The sequence below is a fragment of the Euprymna scolopes genome, chromosome 18 (assembly GCF_053919585.1).
Source record: "Euprymna scolopes isolate OS-2025 chromosome 18, ASM5391958v1, whole genome shotgun sequence".
Lineage (NCBI taxonomy): Eukaryota > Metazoa > Mollusca > Cephalopoda > Sepiida > Sepiolidae > Euprymna > Euprymna scolopes.
The window spans coordinates 131,071,066-131,096,842 of NC_136499.1; the positions used below are offsets into that span (position 1 = coordinate 131,071,066).

General features: G+C 33.0%; 2 protein-coding genes across 3 annotated transcripts in view; both read right to left on the minus strand.

Moving 5' to 3' along the window:
* Nucleotides 1-505: 505 nt before the first annotated feature.
* Nucleotides 506-3,682, minus strand: LOC145297832 (uncharacterized). Its single transcript, XM_080144161.1, has one exon. The coding sequence runs from the start codon at nt 3,119-3,121 to the stop codon at nt 1,529-1,531; it is 1,593 nt and encodes a 530-aa protein (XP_080000287.1). The 5' UTR covers nt 3,122-3,682; the 3' UTR covers nt 506-1,528.
* Nucleotides 3,654-25,777, minus strand: part of LOC145297833 (uncharacterized) — a 1,294,147-nt gene continuing 1,272,023 nt past the window's right edge. For both annotated transcript variants that reach the window (XM_080144164.1, XM_080144162.1), the window contains one exon: nt 3,654-3,788. In XM_080144164.1, the coding sequence (XP_080000290.1) occupies nt 3,741-3,788 (48 nt within the window). In that variant the 3' untranslated portion in view covers nt 3,654-3,740. The remainder of the gene's footprint in view (nt 3,789-25,777) is intronic.

Genomic DNA, 25,777 nt, shown 5'->3' on the forward strand with positions numbered 1-25,777 from the left:
TTTGTGGGTGTGTTTTTCTTTGTATGTGTATTTGTATGTGTGTGTTGATGTGTACGTATGTTTTTGTGTTTATTTGTGTGTACGTGCTTTTGCATGTGTATGCTTGCATGTGCGTTTGCTTGTGTGCTTCTAAATTCGTTTGCTTGTGTGTTTATGTGTGTTTGTGTATACGTGTATTTGTATGTGTGTTACGTGTGTTTATATATACGTGTTTGAGTGTACATGAGTTTGTATGTGTTTGTGAGTGTGCACGTACGTTTGTGGGTGTGTTTTTCTTTGTACATGTGCTTGTATGTGTTTGTTGGTGTGCACGTATGTTGGTGAGTGTGTTTTTCTTTGTACATGTGCTTGTATGTGTTTGTTGGTGTGCACGTATGTTTGTGAGTGTGTTTTTCTTTGTACATGTGCTTGTATGTGTTTGTGGGTGTGTGGCGTCTATGTGTTATTAACGCATTATTTTGTGATTTTGCTTTTCATCCAAATTTTATTAAGATAACAATTAAAATAATAAAACGATAAATACTTTAATTTTGTTTCTTTTTTCTTTATAACTTTATGTATAAAATAATCGATTAACCGCAATCAAGGGTGACACGAGATCCCCCTTTTCATCATCTGCAACATCATGATGTAGAAGAGAGGGTTATTTCTTTTACCGCTTACTCTTGGCACCCAACTCAGTGTTTAGTAAATAGCATCAAAGGCCGCTTTTTGTCTTTGATATAATTTGATTGAAGAATGAACTAAAGTATCCAAAACCGTTATCAAACATTTATTCATTGGGGACTATTATCTTCATCTTTTTTATTGTTTCACGACTTTTCGGCCAACTATTCCTCTGGCCTTCGTCATTGGTAAGCACGGCGGGATAGAAACTTTGAATATCCTTACTTCATTCTCAGCAATTACTGCCTTCCATAGTTGTTTTTTGTCTCACCACGTTTTGGCCAACTAAGATTCTGGCCGGCTTTGGGTAGGATTGAAACCGCTATCTTTAGATAATGCTCACCTGGATCTGTAGAGATTCAATGTCTTTATCCACTGCGCCACGGGCCCGTCGCGATTATCACCTGACGAAGGCCAGATGAATAGTTGGCCGAAACGCGCCGTGAAATAACAACTGAAATAAGGATTATAGTCTGCAATAAATAAATAAATAAATAAAACTCATAAATGAATTCCAATTGATTAGAATAAAATTATCAAACCTTACGCCAAATAAGGCGATAAGGTGTAACTGGCGAATGTCGGGCAACTTCAGGTAGATACACCTCGTTTAAAATAAGGATTTATGACTATTGACATAACCACGGTCCATGAATGATTAAAACAGAAGAGGATTTTCTCATAGCGGGGTTATTGTAAATATATACCCAAATGATTTCATAGCGGAAATGTTTTATAACCTTTCTGTTCTGTATTTTTAAAAAATCCAATTTTTAAATATTTTATTTATACATGGAATACAATTTTGTTAATTTAATTTCAAACTTGAGTTATCGATCAGTCACTGATGAATTAAATGTAATTATTTTTTAGGACATAATTGTTGTTTCATTTCTTTCAACATATCGACCGCGATATTTACGGGAATTCGGGTGTAGCAATTGTCGAGTTCGTTATTCGTATCGCTGTTTTGCCATTTCATATATTTCAACTTCCGCCAACGGGCGATCGACCGGAAGTGAGCGTTCGTGTCTGACCAGTAGGTGGGATAAAACTCAATCACCCCGGCGTGCTTAGGCAGGAAGAGCGCATGCGTCAAGCCGGCACCGTGCATCCCCACCAAGATGTCCGTGTCGCTGATCCACCTCAACTGCTGCTCCATCGAGTAAAGATCCACCTGAACTCCCCGGACGTTGTGCTTATCCCCCGCGAGTAACTTCCGGGCATTGATAAGTAGTTCATCCTCGTTTTGTATCTTGCGAGACACTAAGCCTTTCGGGTTGCGAGGATGGGCGACGTAATCTCGTCGCCAAATAAAAAGAACGTTCAATCCGTGACAGTCGAGTTTTTTCGTCAACGACTGGTTGTATTTTCGCAAAAAGAATTCTCGAAACTCCTCCACGAAGGGAAGAGTTGGATGATCGAACTGTAAGAGAGGGCTGTTGTATCCTATGATACCCCAGACGAGTTGCCGGAACATTACCGGCCGTTTGATTGTTTTCAACCTGGTATAGCCAGTGAAGAGCTTATTCCAGACAACATCCAGCGAGCCAATCGGGTGCGCATCGATCCACAAAATGCGGACATTATGTGGTTGCTGTTTGAAAATGATGAGCATTAGGAAAACATTATAAAAGTCTGTCATCGTGTGATAAAAATTTACATATTCGTATCTTGTGATAGCTATAGTAAAGCACGTCTCGACGGCCGCGTCGGGGTTAGCCTTTAATTTAGACACTCCTTGCAGGGACGACCACCAGCTGTTCAAGTGATTGTTTTTGGAAAATTCATAGGGCGGAATTGATTTGCATTTTATTTTAAAGAATCCGGGGTCAAACGTCAAATACTCTTCTTCCTCCGCTTGGTTAAGAACACTGGTCAGATTTTCACCTCCATCCCGACCATGGCTCAAGATGGGGTCAACTAAAACGTCTGTTAACTTCACAAACTCATTCGCGTAGCCGACAATGCGTCCCGAACAGCTTGCGTTCGAGTTTCTCACCCAGAAGTTAGCGGTTTCTTGGTCGACCTTGACACTTGGCGAAAAGAAGCTAAAGTTATATGCCGGTGGTCTGATCTTTACTGAATATTTTCCCTTGACGGATACCGCTTGCCTGGTGACGGACAAAGAATCTTGAAGGAATAGGTTGTCGATGGACAGTGACTCCTTGTCCACGATAAGCCGGGTCTTGGTGAATGTCGGCACAACCAGACCACTCCACAGTATCATACCTAACCCAGCAAAGAGATAGGCAATGACAATCAAAAGTAAAGACTTCTTCAAGTCGAGTTTCCCAATCCGTCGAAACCGCATCGTTCTTTTAGAAGTTTTGAGCAAGGAACACAAAGTTGACTGCCTTTCGCGATAGACTGTGAAGTCATAGAGATTCCAGCAGTTGAGGTAGTTGGGGCAACAAAATAAGTTCCACATAAGCACAGGTTGGTTATCGTGCATCGATTGGTTGCCAAAAAAAAAAAAAAATAAATAAAAAACACCAAAACAGAATACGATTAGAATTAGGGGGGAAAAGGTGACCTTGAACAGTTCATATTAATACGTTTTTTTTTTTGGAGGGGGTTTGCTCCAGGCAAGTAATTAAGCCATTTAATATAGCCGAAAATGTACTTCAAGACAAAACCAGAAATAGTCAACGTTAAGTGTTAGCTTGATAGATTCGACCCAGTAGCCAGCAATTCTTCCCTCTTTGTCAGAAACATGGCTCATAGAATGTTAGCCGTACAGGACACAATAATAGAAAGTCTAGGAAAGATCAAGAAAGTAAATAACGTTCAGAACTCTGAAGCTAAGCAATGTTGACCCTGGTTAGTATTTAGATGAGTGACCATCTCGAAGAATATTACGTTATGTAATAAAAATTTTCAGCTGTTTATCGAAATGGCTACCATCTTTACTGTGCATATAATCGGCGAGAGACTACCCTGCTGTTAGGGCGCGGTTCAGAATATCCGTTCCGATGAGTGCTAAAAATCTGAGGTAAGACCTTGTTAACATTTTTTTCTTGTTTTAATCGTGTTGTCGTACTCTTTCAATTCCTGGTAGATCCGCACGGTTTTCAAAAAAAGAAAAATCCAAATCCTTGGATCGGTTCAGCTAGATTCATCTGAAAAGATAGAGAAAAATAGCTGCTGAGAGAACGATATTTTAAAGAAATTAGTGACATGACAACAACAACAACAACAACAACAACAACATCAGAAAAAGAAGTCATTTATACTTCATTGCCGGCCCAGGGGAAAGCGATTCTCTCCCTCACACCTTGTCAGAAATATCGCTCATAGATAATTAGGATTAAAATCACAGCTGAAACATGTACGCATATATGTAGCCAATAATATTTATAAAAAATATAGAAAATCATACAATAATGTTTATTTGAATTTTAAATATTTTCTTGTAATGTCTTCAGGAAGACATTACAACCTTAACCTTAACCTTAAATAGAAGACTTACATCAAATTCCGTACCAATCCTAGTAAAATGGTTTGATCATTCTAAAAAGTATCCGATATTCCGACGCAATTCTCTACCTGTTTATAAGCGAAGCTTTTAAGAGTACACTTTACTGTCTTGAGACAATACAAAAACGGCTTCGTAATCTAGTGAGTGAGGCCATCATTTCCACCCTACTTCCGTTTTCTCAAAGAAGAAATGTCGCAAGTCGATCTCTGGTCTATCGTTATTTTCATAGCAACTGCTCAACTCAATTCATATCTATACTTAGCAGATATTAGTCTAGCGACAACAGCTGCCAACAATCCCCAACAATTCCTAGACTTTTGGAAATTAAGTATTGCTTGTCTTATGAGGTGACCAGTGAGATGACCAATGAGATGACCAATGAGATGACCAATGAGATGACCAATGAGATGATCAATGAGGTTACCAATGTTTATGCTTTCAGTTTCAAATGAGCAGTGAGAACAGGAACTGGAATACACCCTACTAAAGCCTGATTATCACAACTGGTGAATTTCAAAAATGCAATCTGGACGTGAAGACACTTTAGAAGAAGGATAATACTCCTGTGCCATCACCGCAATATTGCATCTCTGTACCTGTTTTACAAATATTTAAATGGAATGTGTCTGATGAATCGATTGCACTTGTGTCCCCCTCGCGTATATATCCCCGCTAAACCCGCTTAGTAGCAAAATCTCACCACTTCACTGTTGAGGGCTCTAAATGGCATAAAGGTTTCTAATCTAATAGTATCTTCCCTCATCAGCTATTGTGTAATTCCCTTCCCGCTACCTGCGTTCCTTACTGTACTGATATGCAGAAGTTTAAATGTAACGTAAACAAACATCTTGTTAATCTATCTTAGGCATGGTTCCAAATAGTAGCCCCTTACGTCCAAGTGGCTATATGCTTTGTTAGGGGTGAACGTGAGTTTAAAAAATTAAATATATTTGAAAAGTTAAAAAATTAGAAAAAAATGGTTGCTTTTGTTTAAGGTTTTACAAACCTAACAATATTAACCATATTATGTCACAAAGGACTATATTAAAATTATAGAGGAAACATTTACATATATATTGTATGTATTACGACGGCCGTTCCAAAAATAACGCCTCCTATTTTTTTTTTTATTTCACTCGATCAGATCAAACCGCATAGCTCGTTTTAATGATACCGCTTCTGTCTTTGTAACTCTTCAAGATTTTGAGTTAAAAAAAAATAGGAGGCTTTAAATTTGGAACGACAGTCGTGTTTAACAAAGAATTATATCGCAATTATAGAAAAAAGACAAAGTTCTCTCTGATTCTCTCTCCTCTGATCTCGAGCGCGTGGTTTAGTGGGGGAAGATGTGGCTGGTTACCTTTAATGCATCCAAAACCAAACTCCTATCCTTACATCATCAACGCTCTGATCCCCAGCTAACATCAATTGTGATGGATGGCTCTAGTCTGGGTGAGGCCCCGTGTTTTGACAAGCTTCTGGGTTTGACCTTTACTCCTGATCTGAAATGGAACACGTACATCAAGTCTGTTGCCAAGGTCGCTAGAAAGATGGTGGGATCCTTCTACCGCTCCAGAAGATATCTCACTACTGATGCAATTCTCTATCTATATAAAAGCCAAGTACGTCCAAGGATGGAATACTGTTGCCATATCTGGGAAGGAGCGACCAAAAACAGCCTATCATGCCTGGACAGAGTACAAAATAGACTTCGTGGCTTAGTGGGGGATGCCCTTTTCTCTACCCTGCAACCTCTCTCCCACAGAAAAGACGTTGCGAGCCTATCCTTGTTTTATCGTTATTTTCATGGCAGGTGCTCGTCTGAACTCCAATCTCTGGTCCCCCTCTCGCCAATCTTTCACGAAAAACACCCGTCTGGCTGAATCCACTGTGAAAAATTTCCTCCACTCTATATCTGTGCCTAAATCCAAACGTAGATTCCATGAACACAGCTTCTTTCTTAGAACTGCACGCCTGTGGAACTCTGTTCCGTCTGCCTGCTTCCCTCCGGACTAAAACTTGGATGTCTTCAAGTCCAATGTTAACAAATTCCTAATGAACCGCCCCCTTAATTAAACACTTCATCAAATCTCCACACTAACGTAATGTACTTGCAATAACCCTTATCCCTGAGTGGCTTTCGGCCTTGATAAGTGGTGATCACTGTGTAAAAAAAAACCAAAAAACAACCCACAATTACAGAGAAATCAAGAAAAAAAATGTAAGATATACAAATCTTACATATCCGGCACAATTTCAGTGAATTTATTAAATTACTAGAGGGGTGGGGGTGGGGGTGGGGGGCTTTTCCCCGTCGTAAAATACGCTTAAATATGATATTTACATTTGTCAAGATTTCGTATAAATTATTATAGTAGTAATTTCAAAAGTAAATAAAAAGGTATTTGGGTGCTATCAGCTAGAATCGAAACCGAAACCAAAACCGTAGCATTCAAAGCTGGTGACGTTACACTGTAGATTAATTATTCATTATTAATTATTTTTTATGATTTATTAATAATCAATTTAATTATTAATTGTTAATTATGATTTATTAATTATCAATTGTAATTATTAATTATCACTTATGATTTATTAATTATCAATTATTAATTATCAATTATTCATTATTCATTATTAATTTTAATGATAATTAATTAATTATCAATTATACATTATAAATTAGATTAATAATAAATAATAGTTAATAATTAATAATTATTAATTATTAATTAATCATTATTCATTATTACTTTTAATAATAATAAATTAATTATTAATTATACATTATAAATTAGATTCATTATTAATTTATAATTATTAATTAAAATTAATCATTATTCATTATTAATTTTAATTATAATTAATTAATTATCAATTATACATTATAAAGTAGATTAATAATAAATAATAGTTGATAATTAATAATTATTAATTATTAATTAATCATTATTCATTATTATTTTTATTATAATAAATTAATTATTAATTATACATTATAAATTAGATTCATTATTAATTAATAATTATTAATTAAAATTAATCATTATTCATTATTAATTTTAATTATACATTATAAATTAGATTAATTATTAATTATTTATTATTCAGTATTAGGTATTAATTATTAATTATTAATCATTAATCATTAATTATTAATTATTAATTATTGATTAAGTAAAAAAAAAGAAAAAACACGTTATGGATTAAATAACATAACATTCTGTTAAATTTTTGCTATTGGCGGGTGTAACACCAAAAAGAGGCAGCATCAGACCATTAGGGTCGATGTGACGCTTTTATTTAACGCTAGTATTTTATCCCGAGCAATATCGGGTAATCGAAAGATAGATGTTAAGATTTTATTCCGGGCAACACCGGTTAACTAAAAGATAAATGTTAATATCTTGTGCCGGGCACTACCAGAGAACCTTGTTGGCTTCAATTTTTCCAAAGTATTTTTTTTCTTTAAAGCAAAACAATAATAATGATCTAGTTAAAATGGACAGAATGATAACTTAAAAAAACATACGTTTTGTTTTCAAGTCGAGCGATGGTGACAAATTCCGATACAGTCATATCCAGTGCAAAAAAGGGAAATATTTTTTTCCTTTGATAAAACTGAGGATGGTGACAAATTCAATGACACAATTCATGTGTCAGCTAGAAACAACAAAAAGGTAAATTATGTTTTTTGCTTTGAACTAATAAACTACACACACACACACACACACACACACACACACACACACACACACACACACACACACACACGTATTTGTTGGCGTCACAAAATATATTTGTGAAAACAAAGATAAATAATTTCTTTGGAGTTAAAATTTCACACACGCATTTGTCGGCTTCAAAGAATGTTTTTTCGAATCAAATATTAAATGATTTGGTGTGACTCTGATAAAGCCATTTGAACCCAAAGTGACCTTCCTAACGTTTTTCATTCTCAAGCCGAATCGCAGTTTTGAAATTTAAATCAAGAGATTTTTCAATTTTCAATAACATATTTTGTCGAGATGTTAACAGAACAATAAATTGTTAATTCCTTTGATAATGAACAGGTGTCACATCTGAGGGCAGAATTCACAAAGCATTTTTCTTCTGGACGCAGTTTTCTTACTTACACGGTTATCGCGTATTACGCAGTTTCCGAATTATCCAATGAGAGAAAACTGGGTATTTTCCATTTGAGCGTTTTTGGTTGATCGGGGAGGAGTTATAATTATTCTTGGATTGTGGGAGGTGGCCAATTTTTGGTCATCAGTCAAATTAACCAATGAGAGAGAATAAGACGATTTGGTTATGGAGCATTCTAATTGGTCGGGAAGGATTTGATAATTGTCGTCCCGCCAAGTGCGGTACTATATAAAGACCAAGAAAGTCAGAATTAAAACAAATTCAGATACATATTCAGATTTAGAAGCAGAAGAGAGAGAGTCAAGCCACCTCACCTCTTCTCTCTCTCCCCCCCTCGCCTATTGCCCGATAACTAAAAAGGGTTAAGTTAATAGACTTGTGAATTCCAGCAAGTGGAAGCCCCACTTAGAAGTTTAAACGCTTGCTTACAAACTCATACTCTAAACTATACATACGTTTGTATATATTTCTTTTATGGTTTTCTTTTAATACATTCTATATAATCCAACCTCCGGAGTCTTTGTTATTCAAAATTCTTTGATGTGCTGATGTTTTCATTATTATTTTTTTTTAACTTGTGGAACTGCTTTCGTCAACGAGCACCCGGTATCTCCGAAGACGAAATCTCTAGACGATCACAGAAGATCTGGCCTTGTGGACATTGCAGCAAAGACGATTCCACCAACGCACTGAAGAAGGGCTGGTAATCTTCAAAAATACCGTTAGGGCTTACAACATGGCCGCCAGAAGAGTCACGTTATCCGGTTGATCCAAAACATGAATCGCCGTATTACGAAACCGGAAAACGCAAATTTAAAGCAAACTTTGACAAACAATTCAATTGGTTCAATTGCGTTCCGTCGACCACTCGACCACTTGTTTGTTCTGAATAAAATACTTTTTATAAACACTGTTTTAACTAAAAACAACCTAAGATTGTTTCTCAAAGTTTGCCTATTTTTATAACAACATTATATCAACAAAAAATTAAATACAAACAAATTGTGATTGTTTGTCAAAGTTTGCCTTCAAGGCTGCGTTTTCCATTTGCACGATTCATGTTTTGGATCAACCGGATCACGTGACTCTTCTGGCGGCCATGTTGTAAGCCCTAACGGTATTTTTGGAGATTACCGAAGGGCTTACTGGGTGACGCGACGGTCACGGTTCGGTTTCATACGGGTATATTCAACTATCACAGCTATATTAACAATTATTTTGTTTAGACCCCCCCCCCAAAAAACCCTGCTACTTAAAATAACTGATGATCAAAGTCCTCCCCCCACAACAAAGCAATATTAAAAAGACACCTGGTCATCACCGTCTAACAACCATTAAGTAAATATATAATGCATAATTAAACAAACGTTGTTTTAGACAACAGAGAGCTGCCGTTTAATTATACCTTTTTGATTTTTTAATATTTCTGCTGATCTTTTTAGTATGTAGATCGAAAGAATCTATATATTAATATGCTTGTCCGCACGGTGTCACGTCATCATCATCGCAAACATTAATTAATGAAACGCGTCATCATCATCGCAAACATTAATTAATGTGAATTATCTCCCTTTATTGTTCAATCTTTATTAATTAAAAATCATTAAACCCTTTTATTTCCCAAAACTTTCCGAAAAAAAATACATATATGAACTGTCTATTTATGGTTCCGGATTATTTTAAAGACAATCATGCATAGAAGGTATCGTTCCACAGTTTAAATAGTATTTTACTTACATTTTTAACGATGTCTTCTGTTTATTATTGTAGTGAATACGGAACTCTTATTCTATTTTATTCAGTAATAAATATATTTTTTATATTTAATGTTACGAAGTCGGTTTTTTTTTTACTGTGCAACTTTATCTTTTTTTATATTTTTATTTACTTTTGAGTGAGCCTTACATAACAAAACGTATGTTTAGAAATAAATGTTACAAAAGTCAAAAATGACTTTATTACATAAATCACCAAAGTCACCATTCGCAAATAAACTGAGTAACACAGAGTCAAAACATATTTTACGTCTTGTTCTGTTTTGTTTTTGTTTTACGGCATATCAATCCTTTTTCGTGTTCTTTAATGCCGAATCGAGTAATTTTGTAACATTTATACAGCTTCACGTTGTTTATATAGTTATTATTTATGTTTTGTTCGTTTTATTTTGCTTCTTTTAAAGGCAGTCATCATCTTCTAATGCCCACCGACAGCGCATACATATTTAAATACTATAGAAAATGGACACAACAATTTTTGTAATATTTGTTTCATTACTTACGATTTAATTTATTTAAAGAAATATTTATTTCCTATTTAAAGATTTTCAGTATATTTTATTTAACTAAATAATTTTTTCCATTATTTTAATTACATTGTTAGGTAAGTTTCAGAATAGTTAAAACCATATTAAGAATGGCTTTCTGCATGATTCTTACAATAGCGGTATCAAAGATTTTTTCCCTTATTTTAAAACAAATTATTAAAAAAAGATACAAGATCATTAATTTTTTTTTCATTAAATCGCTATTTAGGTGAAGGTCCAAAATAGTTAACCCTTCTCCCCATAACCGTTTTTTATGCAGTAAAATACTTTGTTTCAATAATTATGGTTTAAAATAAATATTTATTCCTTATTAAAAGATTTACAGAATATTTTATTTAACTGAAGAAATATTTATTGTTCATACATATGTTTTCCCTTATTTTTTTACATTGTTAAGTGTAGTTTCAGAATAGTTAACCCCCCTCCCCATATTAAGAATGGCTTTCAGCATGATTCTTACAATAGTGTTATGAACGTTTATTGAGAGCTGCTCAATATTTTGGCTTAATGGATCATTTAGCAAGGAATGAAAATGGTTATTCTGGTGTACCAGTTATTCTACCATCTACATTTACAGGAAGTAATAGGAATCTACAACAGCTTTATCAAGATGCAATGGCAGGTTTCTGTGACATATTCATTACTCACACATGTAATCCAAAATGTCCTGAAATATTAAACAACTTGGGGTCATCAGAACTTTCACAAAATCGATGTCAACAATGTCACACAGTTTTTTTTTAAATTCACAGTCTGATTCCCAAGAACCTGCTGACTGACCACTATTCTCACTCCAAGCAGCTGATCGACGTCCCTGTCACCGCCTCAATCATCACCAGCACTTCCTGACAATATCAACAGCATCAGTTACGATCGCATTGACCTTCAATAAAAGTTTAAACTAAAGTTCTTTGTTCTACTTGCTTCCATACGTTCATTTTTGTAATATAACAATAAGGAATTTCTTACTGATGTGTTTTAAAAGATTTTAACTAACGTGGATTTCCACGGGTCCTGCTAGTTACTATTATTCCTATAGTTAGTACTAGGTCATATAGAGGGGATTACGGTAATTATGTGAGTGTGTTCTGATTAGATTGGAATGTAAGTTGTTTAAGGGTAAGTTTAGTTTTGTGTTTGAATATAAATGGCTTCAAGTATTTTAGACTTTTGACATTGGATGCGTTGGGTGTTATTTGTCTATTGCCCAGTTGAATTTTTCTAACTTCGAAGGGGGCAGTTATGTTTTTTTTTATTTCATTTTTACTCCAAACAAGTCACTGTGTAACTTTGGTGTAGGGGGCTACTATTGGGGACATACGTTGCAGGGATACTATGTAGGGAGTTAAGCACCGATATGTTCACATTATACTTGAACTTCTGCATATCTGTATAGTTGGGAAACCAGGAACTACAAAGGGAGTTCCAAAGTCTAGCAGTTCTGGGGCAGAAACTATTAGAGGAGAAGGTTTTCTTACATCTAGGGATCTGTACTGTGTAGGGGTGGGATTTTGCTGCTCCCCGAGTTTTCGATGGAGTACAAGTGCTTGTAGTTCGTCGGAGCATTCACCATTAAAATACTTGTAAAACAGGCAGAGGAATGCAACATATCGTCGATGAGACAGAGGTTGAAGATTAGATGACAGTTCAGGACCTATCATGTTGGCAACTCTCTTTTGAACCTTGTCCAGGAGTAAGAGACTAGTAGCAGATGCACCAGCCCGCATGTGACAACAGTACTCCATACATGGGCGAATGGTGGTCTTGTAAAGGTACAGGATACTTTCAGGCGTAAGTAGCTTTCTAGCACGATAGAGAGAGAGCCCACCTTCTTCGCAGCAGCCTTGGCAATGCTCTCAATGTATCTCTTCCAGCTCATGTTCTCTATGAACGTCAAGCCGAGGAGTTTGAAAGAAGTACTTTCAGGTAATGTATCTTTAGCCATAGCTATTGGTGGTTGAGAAAGTTTCTTGTAATTATTGAAGGAAGCAAGGTTAGTCTTGGCAGCATTGAATGTGACCATCTATTTTTGTCCTAGATTTTATATTATGCATGGCAAGGCGACGAGATAGAGTCATGGTTGTGTAACCAACGTAACATCCATAACTATTAGTTTAATTGTTGCTCTCTCCTAAAGGGCATTTGTAACTTGTATTCGAACACACACACTCACACACACACACACGCACATACACACAAACACATTTTGAAAATCTGTGCAGTCACCTATCCGGCTTCATAAAAACCCCGCAGTTAACAACATCACGTGAACTCTTCATCGAACTATCTTCCACTCTACATCATGTCGAAGAAAATGAGAGAAAAACAAGATTGACAAAGGAGTTATACCCCGAAATATATTTCTTAAAAAATAAACACTCGTTTATTTTATAAAAAAAATATGCGTTGCAGTTTTTGGCTTCAAACGTATTTATACGTATTTTATTCTTCAAATTTCGCTCAGTGCTTATAACGGATATAAACAACAACAAAAAAACGACCCAGATTTTCAAAAAGCGCGACAACACGTAACCTATCAGGCTTCATAAAAACCTCGTAGTTAACAGCATCACGTGGACTCTTCATCGAACTATCTTCAGCTCTACATAATATCGAAGAAAAAGAGAAAAAATAAGATTGACAAAGGAGTTATACTCCGAAATATATTTCTTAAAAAATTAACACTCTGAAATATATTTCTTATAAAAAATTTCGAGTTGCAGTTTTTGGCTTCAAACGTATTTATACGCATTTTATTCTTCAAATTTCACTCAGCGCTTCTAACGGATATAAACAAAAAAAAAACTACCTATATATATTGCAGGATGTCACGATTAACACCAGTCGATATATATATATATATATATATATATATATATATATATATATATATAAAAATTTTTATTACCGTTTTATCTGTTTGGCTACATATGTTTCAGATGTTGGACCATGTTTACCATCCAACAGCTTTGTCATATACTTCTTACTGGAGACCTTATCTCCACATAGCAGTCTCGTTATCTACTTCTTACTGGGGACCTTATTTCCACATATATGTATATAAGTCTTATATCCTTATATGTGGAGATAAAGTCTCCAGTAAGAAGTAGATGACGAGGCTGTAGAATCGTAAACATCGTTCAACATCTGAAATATATGTAGCCAAAGAGATAAAACGGTAATAAAAAATAAAACACATATTTGCTCTGCAATAGTATTGAGTACTATCTTCAAGTTTTTACTAATGACCAGTTTTACCAAATATATATATATATATATATATATATATATACGTATATATGTGTATACACGCATTTATATATATATGATGATGATTGCAACGTCTTGTCAGACGAGTGCCACTCCCTCAGACATTTAAAATCCATGAGCCCAAATACCTGAGGGAGTATCTATACAAAGATGATGTTACAGAGTCTTAGCTTTGTACGACAGCTAAGTCTCTCTCTCGGTTCAAAATGTTGAGATCCAGCAACAAGCAAGAGCAAGATAGCCAGCAACAAATTAAACTGCAGACCAGCTTAATGCGGGTAATGGTCTTCTGCTTTATGGTTTTTTAAATCAGAGATTTGCTTCTCCTAGAAAGGTTGCCTTCATCACGGCTTACGGAACCCTCTCCACCCCAATACTCATATACACACACACAAATATACACGGTGCTAGTTGGCCGTTGACCCAGAAAAAGAGTTCATTCGCCCTTTTATATATATATATATATATATATATATATATATATATATATATATATATATATATATATAAAGTCAAATGTTCATAATGTGAATAAAACGTGTATGTAAGTAATATACGTAGGTGAGTATCTGACAGCGTATCATTGTGTATGTGTGTGCGTTGGTTTACCTTGTTCTTGTTAATGCTTGTATAGAAAATGGTATTTATACATGGCATGGATAGAAAATTTGAATAAATGAAGCATTAATAGATGAGAAGGGTCACTAATTAAAATATGCTAACGCATATCAAACTTCCTTAATTAAAAATAATCAGAAAATATGAAATGTTGATACAAAATACATTCATAACGACAATTTCATCAGTTACCAGTTAATTTCAGTAATATATATATATATATATATATTTTACAAGGTGGTCACCACTTATCAAGGCCCAGAAGCCACTCAGGGATAAGGGTTATTGTAAGTACAGTACGTTAGTGTGGATATTTTAAGTGTCTACTTAAGGAGACGGTTCATCAGGAATTTGTTTACATTGGACTTGAAGACATCCAAGTTGTAGTTAGGAGGGAAGCAGGCAGACGGAACAGAGTTCCACAGGCGTGCCGTTCTAAGAAAGAAGCTTTTTTCATGGAATCTACGTTTTGATTTAGGCATAGATAAAGAGTGGGGAATGTTTTTGACAGTGGATTCAGCTAGACGAGTGTTTTTCGTTTCAGTTACTTAGTCCATATATTTTGTCTACATTGCACTGTAGAGAAGTTACTGTTGATTTTATAAAATTAATTTTAGAAAATGGCTTGAAATAAAGTTTAAAATGCAAATACCAAGTACCATGATTCACTTGTGCTTTAAACAGAAACATCCATTTCGAATGCGTCCCTTTTATATCAAAGAACCAAATGTTGATATTATATGTAGAGCCTTCTACTTGTGCGGGGATAATGACTTGTATTAAAGTTTAAAATGAAAACGTCAAGTATCATGGTTAAATTGTAGTCTAAATAGTAATACTGTTGATTTTATATGTCAGGCTTTTCTGCTTATGCGATAAAAAACTTTCTCAAATTAACTTGTGATGTTAGGCTGTATAAGGCGTTAACTTTAGTTAAAATCGCCAGTTCCTTTTTTCATCGGATTTTCCCAATTATCAATTATCGATTCTTATTTCAGACATTTCGATACAGAACCTACCTAAAAACACTTCCAGGCACATAAATTACATTTGTGTGAAATTTCCAAAAAATCGGTCCTGCCGTTTAGGAGTCCATAAGGAACAAACTCACACAGACACACACACACACACACACACACATACACAGCTAACGTTCTTTTTATATGATAATAGATGAGACGATATGACAAATTGAAATTATTTATAAAAGGTAATCATATTCGTATTAAATGGTTGGTTCGTATACATTATGAACAACGCTTTGCAGTTTAAAACAGTAAAAAAAAAAAACGCATAAAGGGGGATAATTTTAAAAAATACATATAAAGGGAGATAATTGTAAAATACATACGTATAAAGGCAGATAATAATTGTAATGCTTGAACCTAACGTTGTAAAAATGACGTAAAAGATGATACAAATTAGACATTCTAGTGCGTTAAAAACTGACAAAAGTTATAGGTCGTTGACTTAGAATGAGTTTTTAATGCCAATTTGATAGCTGAGCTTGGCTAAATTTGTGCTCATTTTTTAATTAAATAATTATCCCTATTAATCCTTAACTGTGTAGAGAACGGATATTATAATACTTAGTTCGCTGCAACTTATAACAAATATTCGTACAAAATTTCAGTCAGATTGGACTGGTAGTTTCCGAGAAAAAGTTGAAAAGACTAAGAAAAATATAATAAATAAGCGTGTGTGTGTGTGTGTGTATATAAGTGTATATATATATATATATATATATATATATATATATATATATATATATAAGAGAAAGAAAATTAAAACTGTAAGTTGAACGTCACAATCAAAATTTATTGTTCGACTGAATACTAAAAAAAAAACCCAAAACAATTTACATAGTCATTATTCCGCGGAGTTTCAAAGAATGCTATTCTTATTATTTTTCTCATCATAGGACATAAAGAAATCAGCAAATTATATTTGTAGCAATGCTAGAATTTGCTAGTTAAGTCATGAAGTGAAACCGCAATTTATTGTAGCTATAAATTGCCAAATAAAAAAATGAAAAAAATATTGGATATGTTAAAAACTAATATAAAACCAAACCGCGCATAATATTTCAGCTTGAATCAAACTCCTCTCGAGTTGATCCAAAATGCAAAATAGTTCTTCTTCCAGCGTGACAATGCATACAATCCGATTGTAAAGTTTTCAAAACTCCGATTGTAAAGTTTACAAAACAGCTGAAATAATGAAAATGGAAAATTGTGTTTTTCCGGGCAGTGCATTAGTCCAAAGAGAAGTCTGTCCCTAGTTAAATGGGACCCAATAGTAAGAAGAGAGAAATTACAAAATGAGAACCATATATATATATATATATATACATATATATATATATATATATATATATATATTAATTTTATTTATACAAACATTAATGGCTACATATGTGCATACATGTTTATGTAATCACCCACGTTGGGGGATTACGTCTTCAGGCCAAGAATTGCCGTCGAAAGTGATATTTCCACCAAATACTTTCGACGGTAATTCTTGGCCTGAAGACGTAATTCCCCAACGTGGGTGATTACAGAAACATGTATGCACATATGTAGCCATTAATGTTTGTATAAATAAAATTAATATACCTGCTCTGTTCACTCATTGAGCACTATTTTGGTAGACACATGTTGTTTCATTGGATGTACTTCTTGGAAACTAAACTCTACTGGCTATATATATATATATATATATATATATATATATATATATATATATATATATATATATATATATACATGTTAAAATCGTTTTTAATGGCACAAAATTAAAACAAAATCCTGATACAATTTACGCATTCATCTTAGTTTATTTTCATTTTAAATTTTTAATCAGTTCATATGCGTGTCACGTTGGTAAAGTGGTAACGTCACCAGCTTTGAATGCTACAGTTTCTGTTTAGATTCTAGCTGATTGCGCCCAAATATTTTTTTTTACTTTTGTAAACACGATTCTATAATAATATATACGAAAACAGGACAAATTAAAATATCATATTTAAGCGTATTTTACGTCCGGGCGAAGCCGCCACCCCCTCACTTGCACACACACACACACACACACACACACACACACACACACACATGTATATGTATATATACATACATATATATGTGTGTGTGTCTGTATTTGCACTACTGTTCCCCTCTTGAGTGTTAAATTCACAACGTTTCGATCGATATAACTTTCGACCGTATCTTATTGAATCTGGGAATCTTATATTCAACCCGGGAACTTTTATTCAATTTCCAGTGGTTGCTTATTTTTGTTCTGTAGAAAGTTTAAATCGCAATGATATACGCAATGGTAGCTTGTTACAAGTTAGGTGAGCGGACTTTTTATATATATATATATATATATATATATATATATATATATATATATATACATATATATATATATATATATATATATATATATATATATATATATATATATATATTAAATATATTTATACACACACACACACACATATTCAAAATTTATCCCAAACATTTCAATTGGTTTCGGCTGCAATTAACACATTGTCGCGAAGATTGACTCTCCACCTCTCTGACTCTAGCTCCATATCACAACATTTGAAGGGACATGGCTGCCATTATTCGAAATTTTGAAGAATTATGGTAGAAAATACAAGAGTATTGCAGAACTTTTATTCAGTTTCTAGGGGTTGCTTGTTGTTGTTCCGTAAATAATAACTGCGTAGAAAGTTTAAATCGCAACGATATGTTTTAACTAAACTTCTACCCGATGTGCCTGAGGGAATAAGATCAAGCTAAAATCCGCGCTAACTAGACCTAACACGTGAATTGAATAAAAGGTCTGATTCGAGTTGTGAATCCCAAGCTTGACATAAAGACTGCCAAGTCCACCAAGAAACACATGTAAAAGGTCGGAGGTTACATCGACCGAAACATTGTGAAAATAACATTCAAGACGAAAACAATAGTCCAAATAACCAGAGCAATAAAAAAAAGCACCATTTAAAAATATCTTCAAACATGTATATTAGTATTAAAGAAAAAGTAAATATATTCCATAAATTTACAAAAATGTATATCAGTGCGAAAAGGGAAGAAAATATATTACATAACTTTACAAACGTGTATAATAGTGCGAAAAAATATGTTTCATAAACTTACTCATTAAAACTCATCGATGGTTTTTTTCTCACATTCAGGTAAGTCTCCGCGTGTAATATTGTCGTCTAACTTGCATGACATGTGTGGTGTTGTGAACGCACCCGCTAGTTATGATATCAAGCAGAAACGGACAGAGAGTAAATATGTGTATGCGAGACATAGAAATCGTTAACCGCTTTCTCTTAAAATATAGGCCGTTTGAATTTTATACGAAATTTTACACCTGCCAGTAACCCACATATTTTTAAGGCACAATCGTATGAACTATTATTGCCACGTATGCACTGGTGTCCCAACCATAACTCCTGGGACACGCTGTATAAATATGTTTAACCTAATTGACCCCAATCTCCAACTTCTTTATATATCTATATATCTATAAAAGTGAAATTGTCTGTGTGTGTGCGTGTCTGTGTGTGCACATTTCCCTACCAAACTGCTCTGTCAATATTCAGTCTACAGACTCAAGATTTGACATGATGGCTATTGGGATTTTCGGAAAATTTTGTACTCAATTTCTACCAAATTACTCAGCCAATGTTTGGTCTAAAATTTTAAAATTTTACGTAAAGTGTATTAAGAAATAAGACAAGATTTTTAATCGGTTCTTGACTGATAATTTGGCTGTAAAGGGGCCAAAGTTTAAAGGATTTAACCATTGCAATCTCTAGCAAACTACTCAGCCAATTTTGGGTCTAAACATTTGAAGTTTTACATAAAAGGCATTCAGACATGCAGCAAGCTTTTCAATCAGTTTTTGAGCGAAAATTGGGCTGCCAAGAGGTCAACGTTAATAGAGTTTACCTTTGCAGACTCTACCAAACTCCTCCGCCAATTTTAGGTCTAAACACTTAAAATTTAGAGGTAGGTTACCTACACATGAGTCTTTTTGTCATGAGAATGTACAAATTATTTTTTTTAACGGATGTTCAGACAATAAACAGAAAAATACTTCCATCATAAATTATGCAGAAAAATAAATAAAATGTTGATTTAGTGTTTCAACATTATGCTTATAAATTACAATAAAACTTGCTGAGTATGCGCTGTTTTACGGTTGTAAAAATGGAACGGAAACTTAAATTTCACTCCGTTTTAATCTTTCTTAATTTTTTAATTGTGCCCCCCTCAAACGAATATAATCAAAACAGTAACATTCAAAAATTGTACTTTATGTATATAAAACACAAAATATTAAAAAAAAAAAGTTAATAACGAAAGGGAAATAATTCCATTTTAAAACGAAAAAGTCAGTTTGGTATATCTTTTTGTTATTTTTTACATAAGTCCAACTTACCATTCACATTGGAAATGTCGACATTTATAGGTTGTCGGGTATGTTTACAACGAATAAACACTCCAATCTAGTAGATGTATCAGAATTTTGTAGGAATTTTTGACACCCCTATCACGAAACTGCGAATAAAATATAAAAAACTCGTAATTTCTCTTTTAAAAGTGGGTCGTTTATTTTCTTTATGGATTATACTTCCAAAATAAACTATTACAGTTGTATTAAAAGTAATAGAAATATTTTTTTATTTTTTAAAAACAGTAATTAATTTTACGAACTCAATATTTTTCAATTTTTAAACTTTATAAATCTATCAAAATTTTTCTATTGATTCTATTTTTACGATATTTTCAGGATCAATGTGAAATTTTATGCTCTTTCCAATAAACCGAATATAATATTTTAGACAAACGTTTTTTACATTCACGCCCCCATTTTCAAGTGTCTATTAAAAAGTAAATAATTAATTTACACATCAAAGTTTTATATATCACAAATTGAAGAGAAAAGGTCAATAAATAATATATTCAAATTTAAAACAAAAAAAGTAGTGTTTTTTAGAAATTTATCTGTAAAGTTCGAAGTTTTTTTTTAAACCACATTGTTTTTTCTTTTGTTTTTTTTTAATGAAACATTGGTCCTCGGTCCTTTAATTGAAAAAAAATTAGGTCTTGAATTACATTTTTCGAGTAGTTATAAGCTTGGAAAGACAAGGGGTCGAATAATTCACGCCTCCCATTTTGAAATGTCTATTAAAAAGTAAATAATTAATTTACTCACCAAAGTGTTATATATCAGAAATTGAATAGAAAAGGTCAATAAATAATATATTCAAATTAAAAACAAACAAAAGTAGTGTTTTTAGAAATTTACCTATAAATTCCGAAGTTTAAAACCTTTTTTGTTTTTTAAAAACCACGTTGTTTTTGTTTTTGATGAAACCTTGGTCCTTGCTCCTTTAATTGAAAAAAATTAGAGCTTGAGTTACATTTTTCGAGGAGTTATAAGCTCGGAAAGACGGGGTGGAATTATTCACTATTTTTCACGAATACACCTACCAATCTATCGATGTTAGAACGGCTTTCGGAATAGACACCCCTAACCTTGCCAGAATATCTGAAAAGCTATAAAAGTTGACGTGTCGAATGTGAACGATGAGTTGGACGTAATGTAAAAATGTACCGAATTTAAAAGGTAACGAAATTCAAATTTCCGTTCCATTTTTACAACAACCGTAAAGCAGAGCATTCTATGCAAATTTTACATAAGTTACTGTATTAATGCTATTTTTTTAAGCAAAAAAAAATTATGTTTGGCTATAAATTCCTAAACTCATTTCACCCTAAATAATTTAGGTGACTGAAATAGGGATCTAATTGAATCTTTTATTTCCTGATAGTATGTGAGGAATTTATTTTTCTTCGAATTCATTAATACGGACTTTAGGGGATTTTTCGGAATGTTTCTATAAAAATTATTTTTTATTATTACAATTAACGATGCTTTATTTATATAAAAAAAGCAAAAATAAATTCTTGCGTTTTTTATTTACTACTGAAAACCATAACTTTAGTAAAGGTATTTTTTGTTTAAACAAAATAAAAGATTTTCACTAAGAGTTAAGTAAAAATAATTTGTTCATTATATTCTGCGACCATTATTTGAAAAATACTGCAATTTTCATTAGAATTTGTTAATTTCCTGATTTTTGGTGAATTTTTAAGTAAAGGGAGGAGTCAAAATGTTTATACACTTTGAGCGTCGGCATTCATTGTTTGTCCCTACCATTTTTCGATGAATATTTGATAGCAAAGCGACCACGTGCGGTTAATTTAAATCAAATTTCAATCACATCGTTACATTATCAATAATCATGTGATTAAACCCATTGAAAATTAACCGATATTGTAAACACATTCTGTTTACATTAAGCCTGTGAGACCAAAATATCCTTTTCTGACATTTAAAAAAACCTCGCGAGGTCAGGAGAAAGAAATGTTCAGAAAATCGCTAGATTTTTAACTTTTATCATTTGAAATTTTCAAAAATCGCTTATTCACTCCTCCCCAAACCCCATATTTTAACTTCCTACACTAAAAAAATTATAAATATAGTATATTCAAAAATATAGCTTGTTACAAGTTAGGTGGGCGGACTTTATATATATATGCATATATATATATATATATATATATATATATACACATAAACACACATATTCAAAATTTATCCCAAACATTTCAATTGGTTTCGGCTGCAATTAACACATTGTCGCGAAGATTGACTCTCCACCTCTCTGACTCTAGCTCCATATCACAACATTTGAAGGAACATGGCTGCCATTATTCGAAATTTCGAAGAATTATGGTAGAAAATACAAGAGTATTGCCGAGTGAGAGAAATGTAAATAGGCTAAAAATACTAGAGGCGTTGTACATTAAAACAAAGAAGACTCAGATAAATAATATTAATTATGAGTGCAGCCGGACCCTTTTGAAATGTTTAGGATAAATTTTGAATATGTATGTGTGTGTATATGTATATAAATATATTTAATATATATATATATATATATATATATATATATATATATATATATAAACGTCCGCCGATCTAACTTGTAACAAGCTACCACGTGACTATGAAAAATGCATATATATGTAATTTAAAAAAACAATTTCTACATTTATTTCTACAATATGCCTGAGGATGATAGAAGCACTTCTGTCGAAAGCGCTCGCGATTATGGATCGAACATATACAATTTCGAGAAGAACACAAAAAGGACTACTCGGAGATTGGAGAAGATGAAAAGGAAAATCGTAAAACAGAATAACTCCGTGCTATTCAATAATATTTGTCTAAATACACACACACACACACACACACACACACACACACACATATATATATATATATATATATATATATATATATACAGCGTCACGGTATACATTACATTTTTCTTCATAACTTTAATTAGGATTCAAGATTTTACCTAAAATTTCGTCAGTATATTCCTATTACTATTCTAACTAATATTTGGGGTATTAATTACAAAATTAAAGTTTAGAAAGTTTATATTAAAGGAAATATATAAATCAAATAACGCAAAAGTATTGGATACATTGATTTAATATTTGGTTGTATGGCCTTTATTGCGTTCAACAGTTTCCAACCGCTTTCTATAGTTGCACATATGTTTGTTTGCAAAAATATGCAGGTATTTTGCGCCATTCTTCTTTACAGAACTGTTCTAGTTGTTAAATATTTTGTTAAATATTTTGTGAACATTTATCTTCAATATTTTCCACAAACTTTCAATTGGGTTGATGTCTGGAGATTGACTGGACCAAAACGAGAACGTCAATTCCGTGATTTCTACGCCATTCTTTGGTTAGTTTGGCAGTATGCTTGGGATCATTGTCCTGCTGAAACACGAAATTGCTATTATGTCCCAACATATCAGCAGATTTCTGGAGGTTTTTCTACAAAATCTTCCTGTACATACGTCCATTCATTCTTCCATTGATGATTTTTAGTTCACCCGTACCTTTGGATTAAAAACACCCCCCCATACTATAATCGAACCACTGCCAAACTTTACCGTAGGAATGGTATTCTTTTGTTATAAGCGGTGCCATTTTTACGCCATACATGTGTTGCTGTGTTTCTTCCAAAAATTTCGATTTTCGTTTCGTCTGACCAGACTACCTTGTTCCAAAATTATTGGGGTTGTTCCCCATATGTTTTAACATAATTCAAACGTGATCTGACATGTTTAAGCTTCAATAATGGAACTTTTCTTGGGGACCTCGATACAAAACCTGCAGGATTTAGAACTCTACTGATTGTATCCTTGCTCACATTAATCCCAGCTTCTTTGAGGTCGATTTGAATTTCACCACGAGTAATAAAAGTTTTTTGTACCTTTCTGCTTACACCCCTTGATTTTTTTTTCGTTTGTATCCTTGGCCAACCACATCTTGGAAGATTTGCAACAGCTTCACCAGGATTTTTAAACTTTCTAATAACGTTTCCAACTGTACTGAGGGGTTTATTAAGTTCCCTTGATATTATTCGATATCCTTGTCCTTCTTTGTACTTATCAATGATTTTTTGATGAATGTCTTTTGACAACTCTTTAGTTTTAGGCATTTTTATAAATGGACTGGTTGACTTTGAAGGATTAAGCCCAAACTGGAAGAATTTTATAAAATTATTTTAATATATAGCTCTCTGATTGGTCAGTGATAACTCGTTTGCATTATTGAATCGCGCTTAGCAAAAGTAATTTAAATTTATTTCAGAAAAATACTTTTTTTAAAAGTGTATCCAATGCTTTTGCGTTTGTTAATTCATATTTTTCCTTTAATATAAACTTTCTAAACTTTGATTTTGTAATTACTACCCCAAATATTAGTTAGAAGAGTAATAGGAATATACTGACCAAATTTTAGGTAAAATCTTACGCCCTAATTAAAGTTATGAAGAAAAATGTAATGTATCCAATACTTTTGCGTGGCACTGTATATATATATATATATATATATATATATATATATATATATATATATATTTATTTACCAGTGGTAAAAAAACCGGACTAAAGTGCTCAATGTGTAGTCAGAGCAGTATATAGGAAATTTATTACTGTGAGTCCAGAATGAGTTTACAAATTGTTTCAACTAGAGGAAAATCCTCAAAGAGAGGAAAAATCCAACTAGCATCATCAGAATTCATAGATGGACTAAGTTATAAAGTCAAATAAAAATGGAAAGATCGTAGATAAAGGGGAGTTAGAAAAGAAGGGGGAGTGGTGGGGAGAGGACGTTGGAGTTTAAAGTAGTAGGAGTGTATTAAAAAAGAGAGGGGTTTATAATTAAATATTAATTATGTGTAAATTCTTATATACGTGTTTTTTAACAGTTTAAACTTAAAAGACGCTACTTTTGTTGATAACGGCATAAGTAACAGTTAATTTAAAGGATCACCATGGCAACAGGTTGGAAAGTTAATGTTAGTGAAGGAACGGGTTGAAAATGGGGTTTAAAGTAATTTAGCCGGGCGGAGAGAGATTGAAAGATATTTATTGTTTATAAAATGGAAAGAAAAAGAAAAGGAAAATAAGTTAATGAATTATACTTTACAGGTTTATTTTAATAGTGTGATGATATATATAATTAAATATAATAAATAAATTAGCCGGGCAGGTAGAAATAATACGTTACAGGTTTATTTTAATAAAATAAAATAAAATAGGTGAAGGAACGGGTTGAAAATGGGGTTTAAAGTAATTTAGCCGGGCGGGGAGAGATTGAAAGATATTTATTGTTTATAAAATGGAAAGAAAAAGAAAAGGAAAAATAAGTTAATGAATTATACTTTACAGGTTTATTTTGATAGTGTAATGATATATATAATTAAATATAATATATATATAAATAAATAGCCGGGCAGGTAGAAATTATACATTACAGGTTTATTTTAGTGAAATAAAATAAAATAGGTGAAGGCTTAAGTAAGTAACTTAAATAATAGAAAAAAAACAAAAACATTTTTAATAAGTAACACACAAATATAAGCACACGCATAAATATGTACAGCAAATGCACATACGTAAATGGGGGAAAAGCACATGCGTGATCACACATACATATATATATATATATATATATATATATATATATACATATACACATATACACAAACATACATATACAAACACATATATATATATATGTACACATACACAGATACGTAAAAATACACGCATATATACACATATAAACATATATGCAAGTATA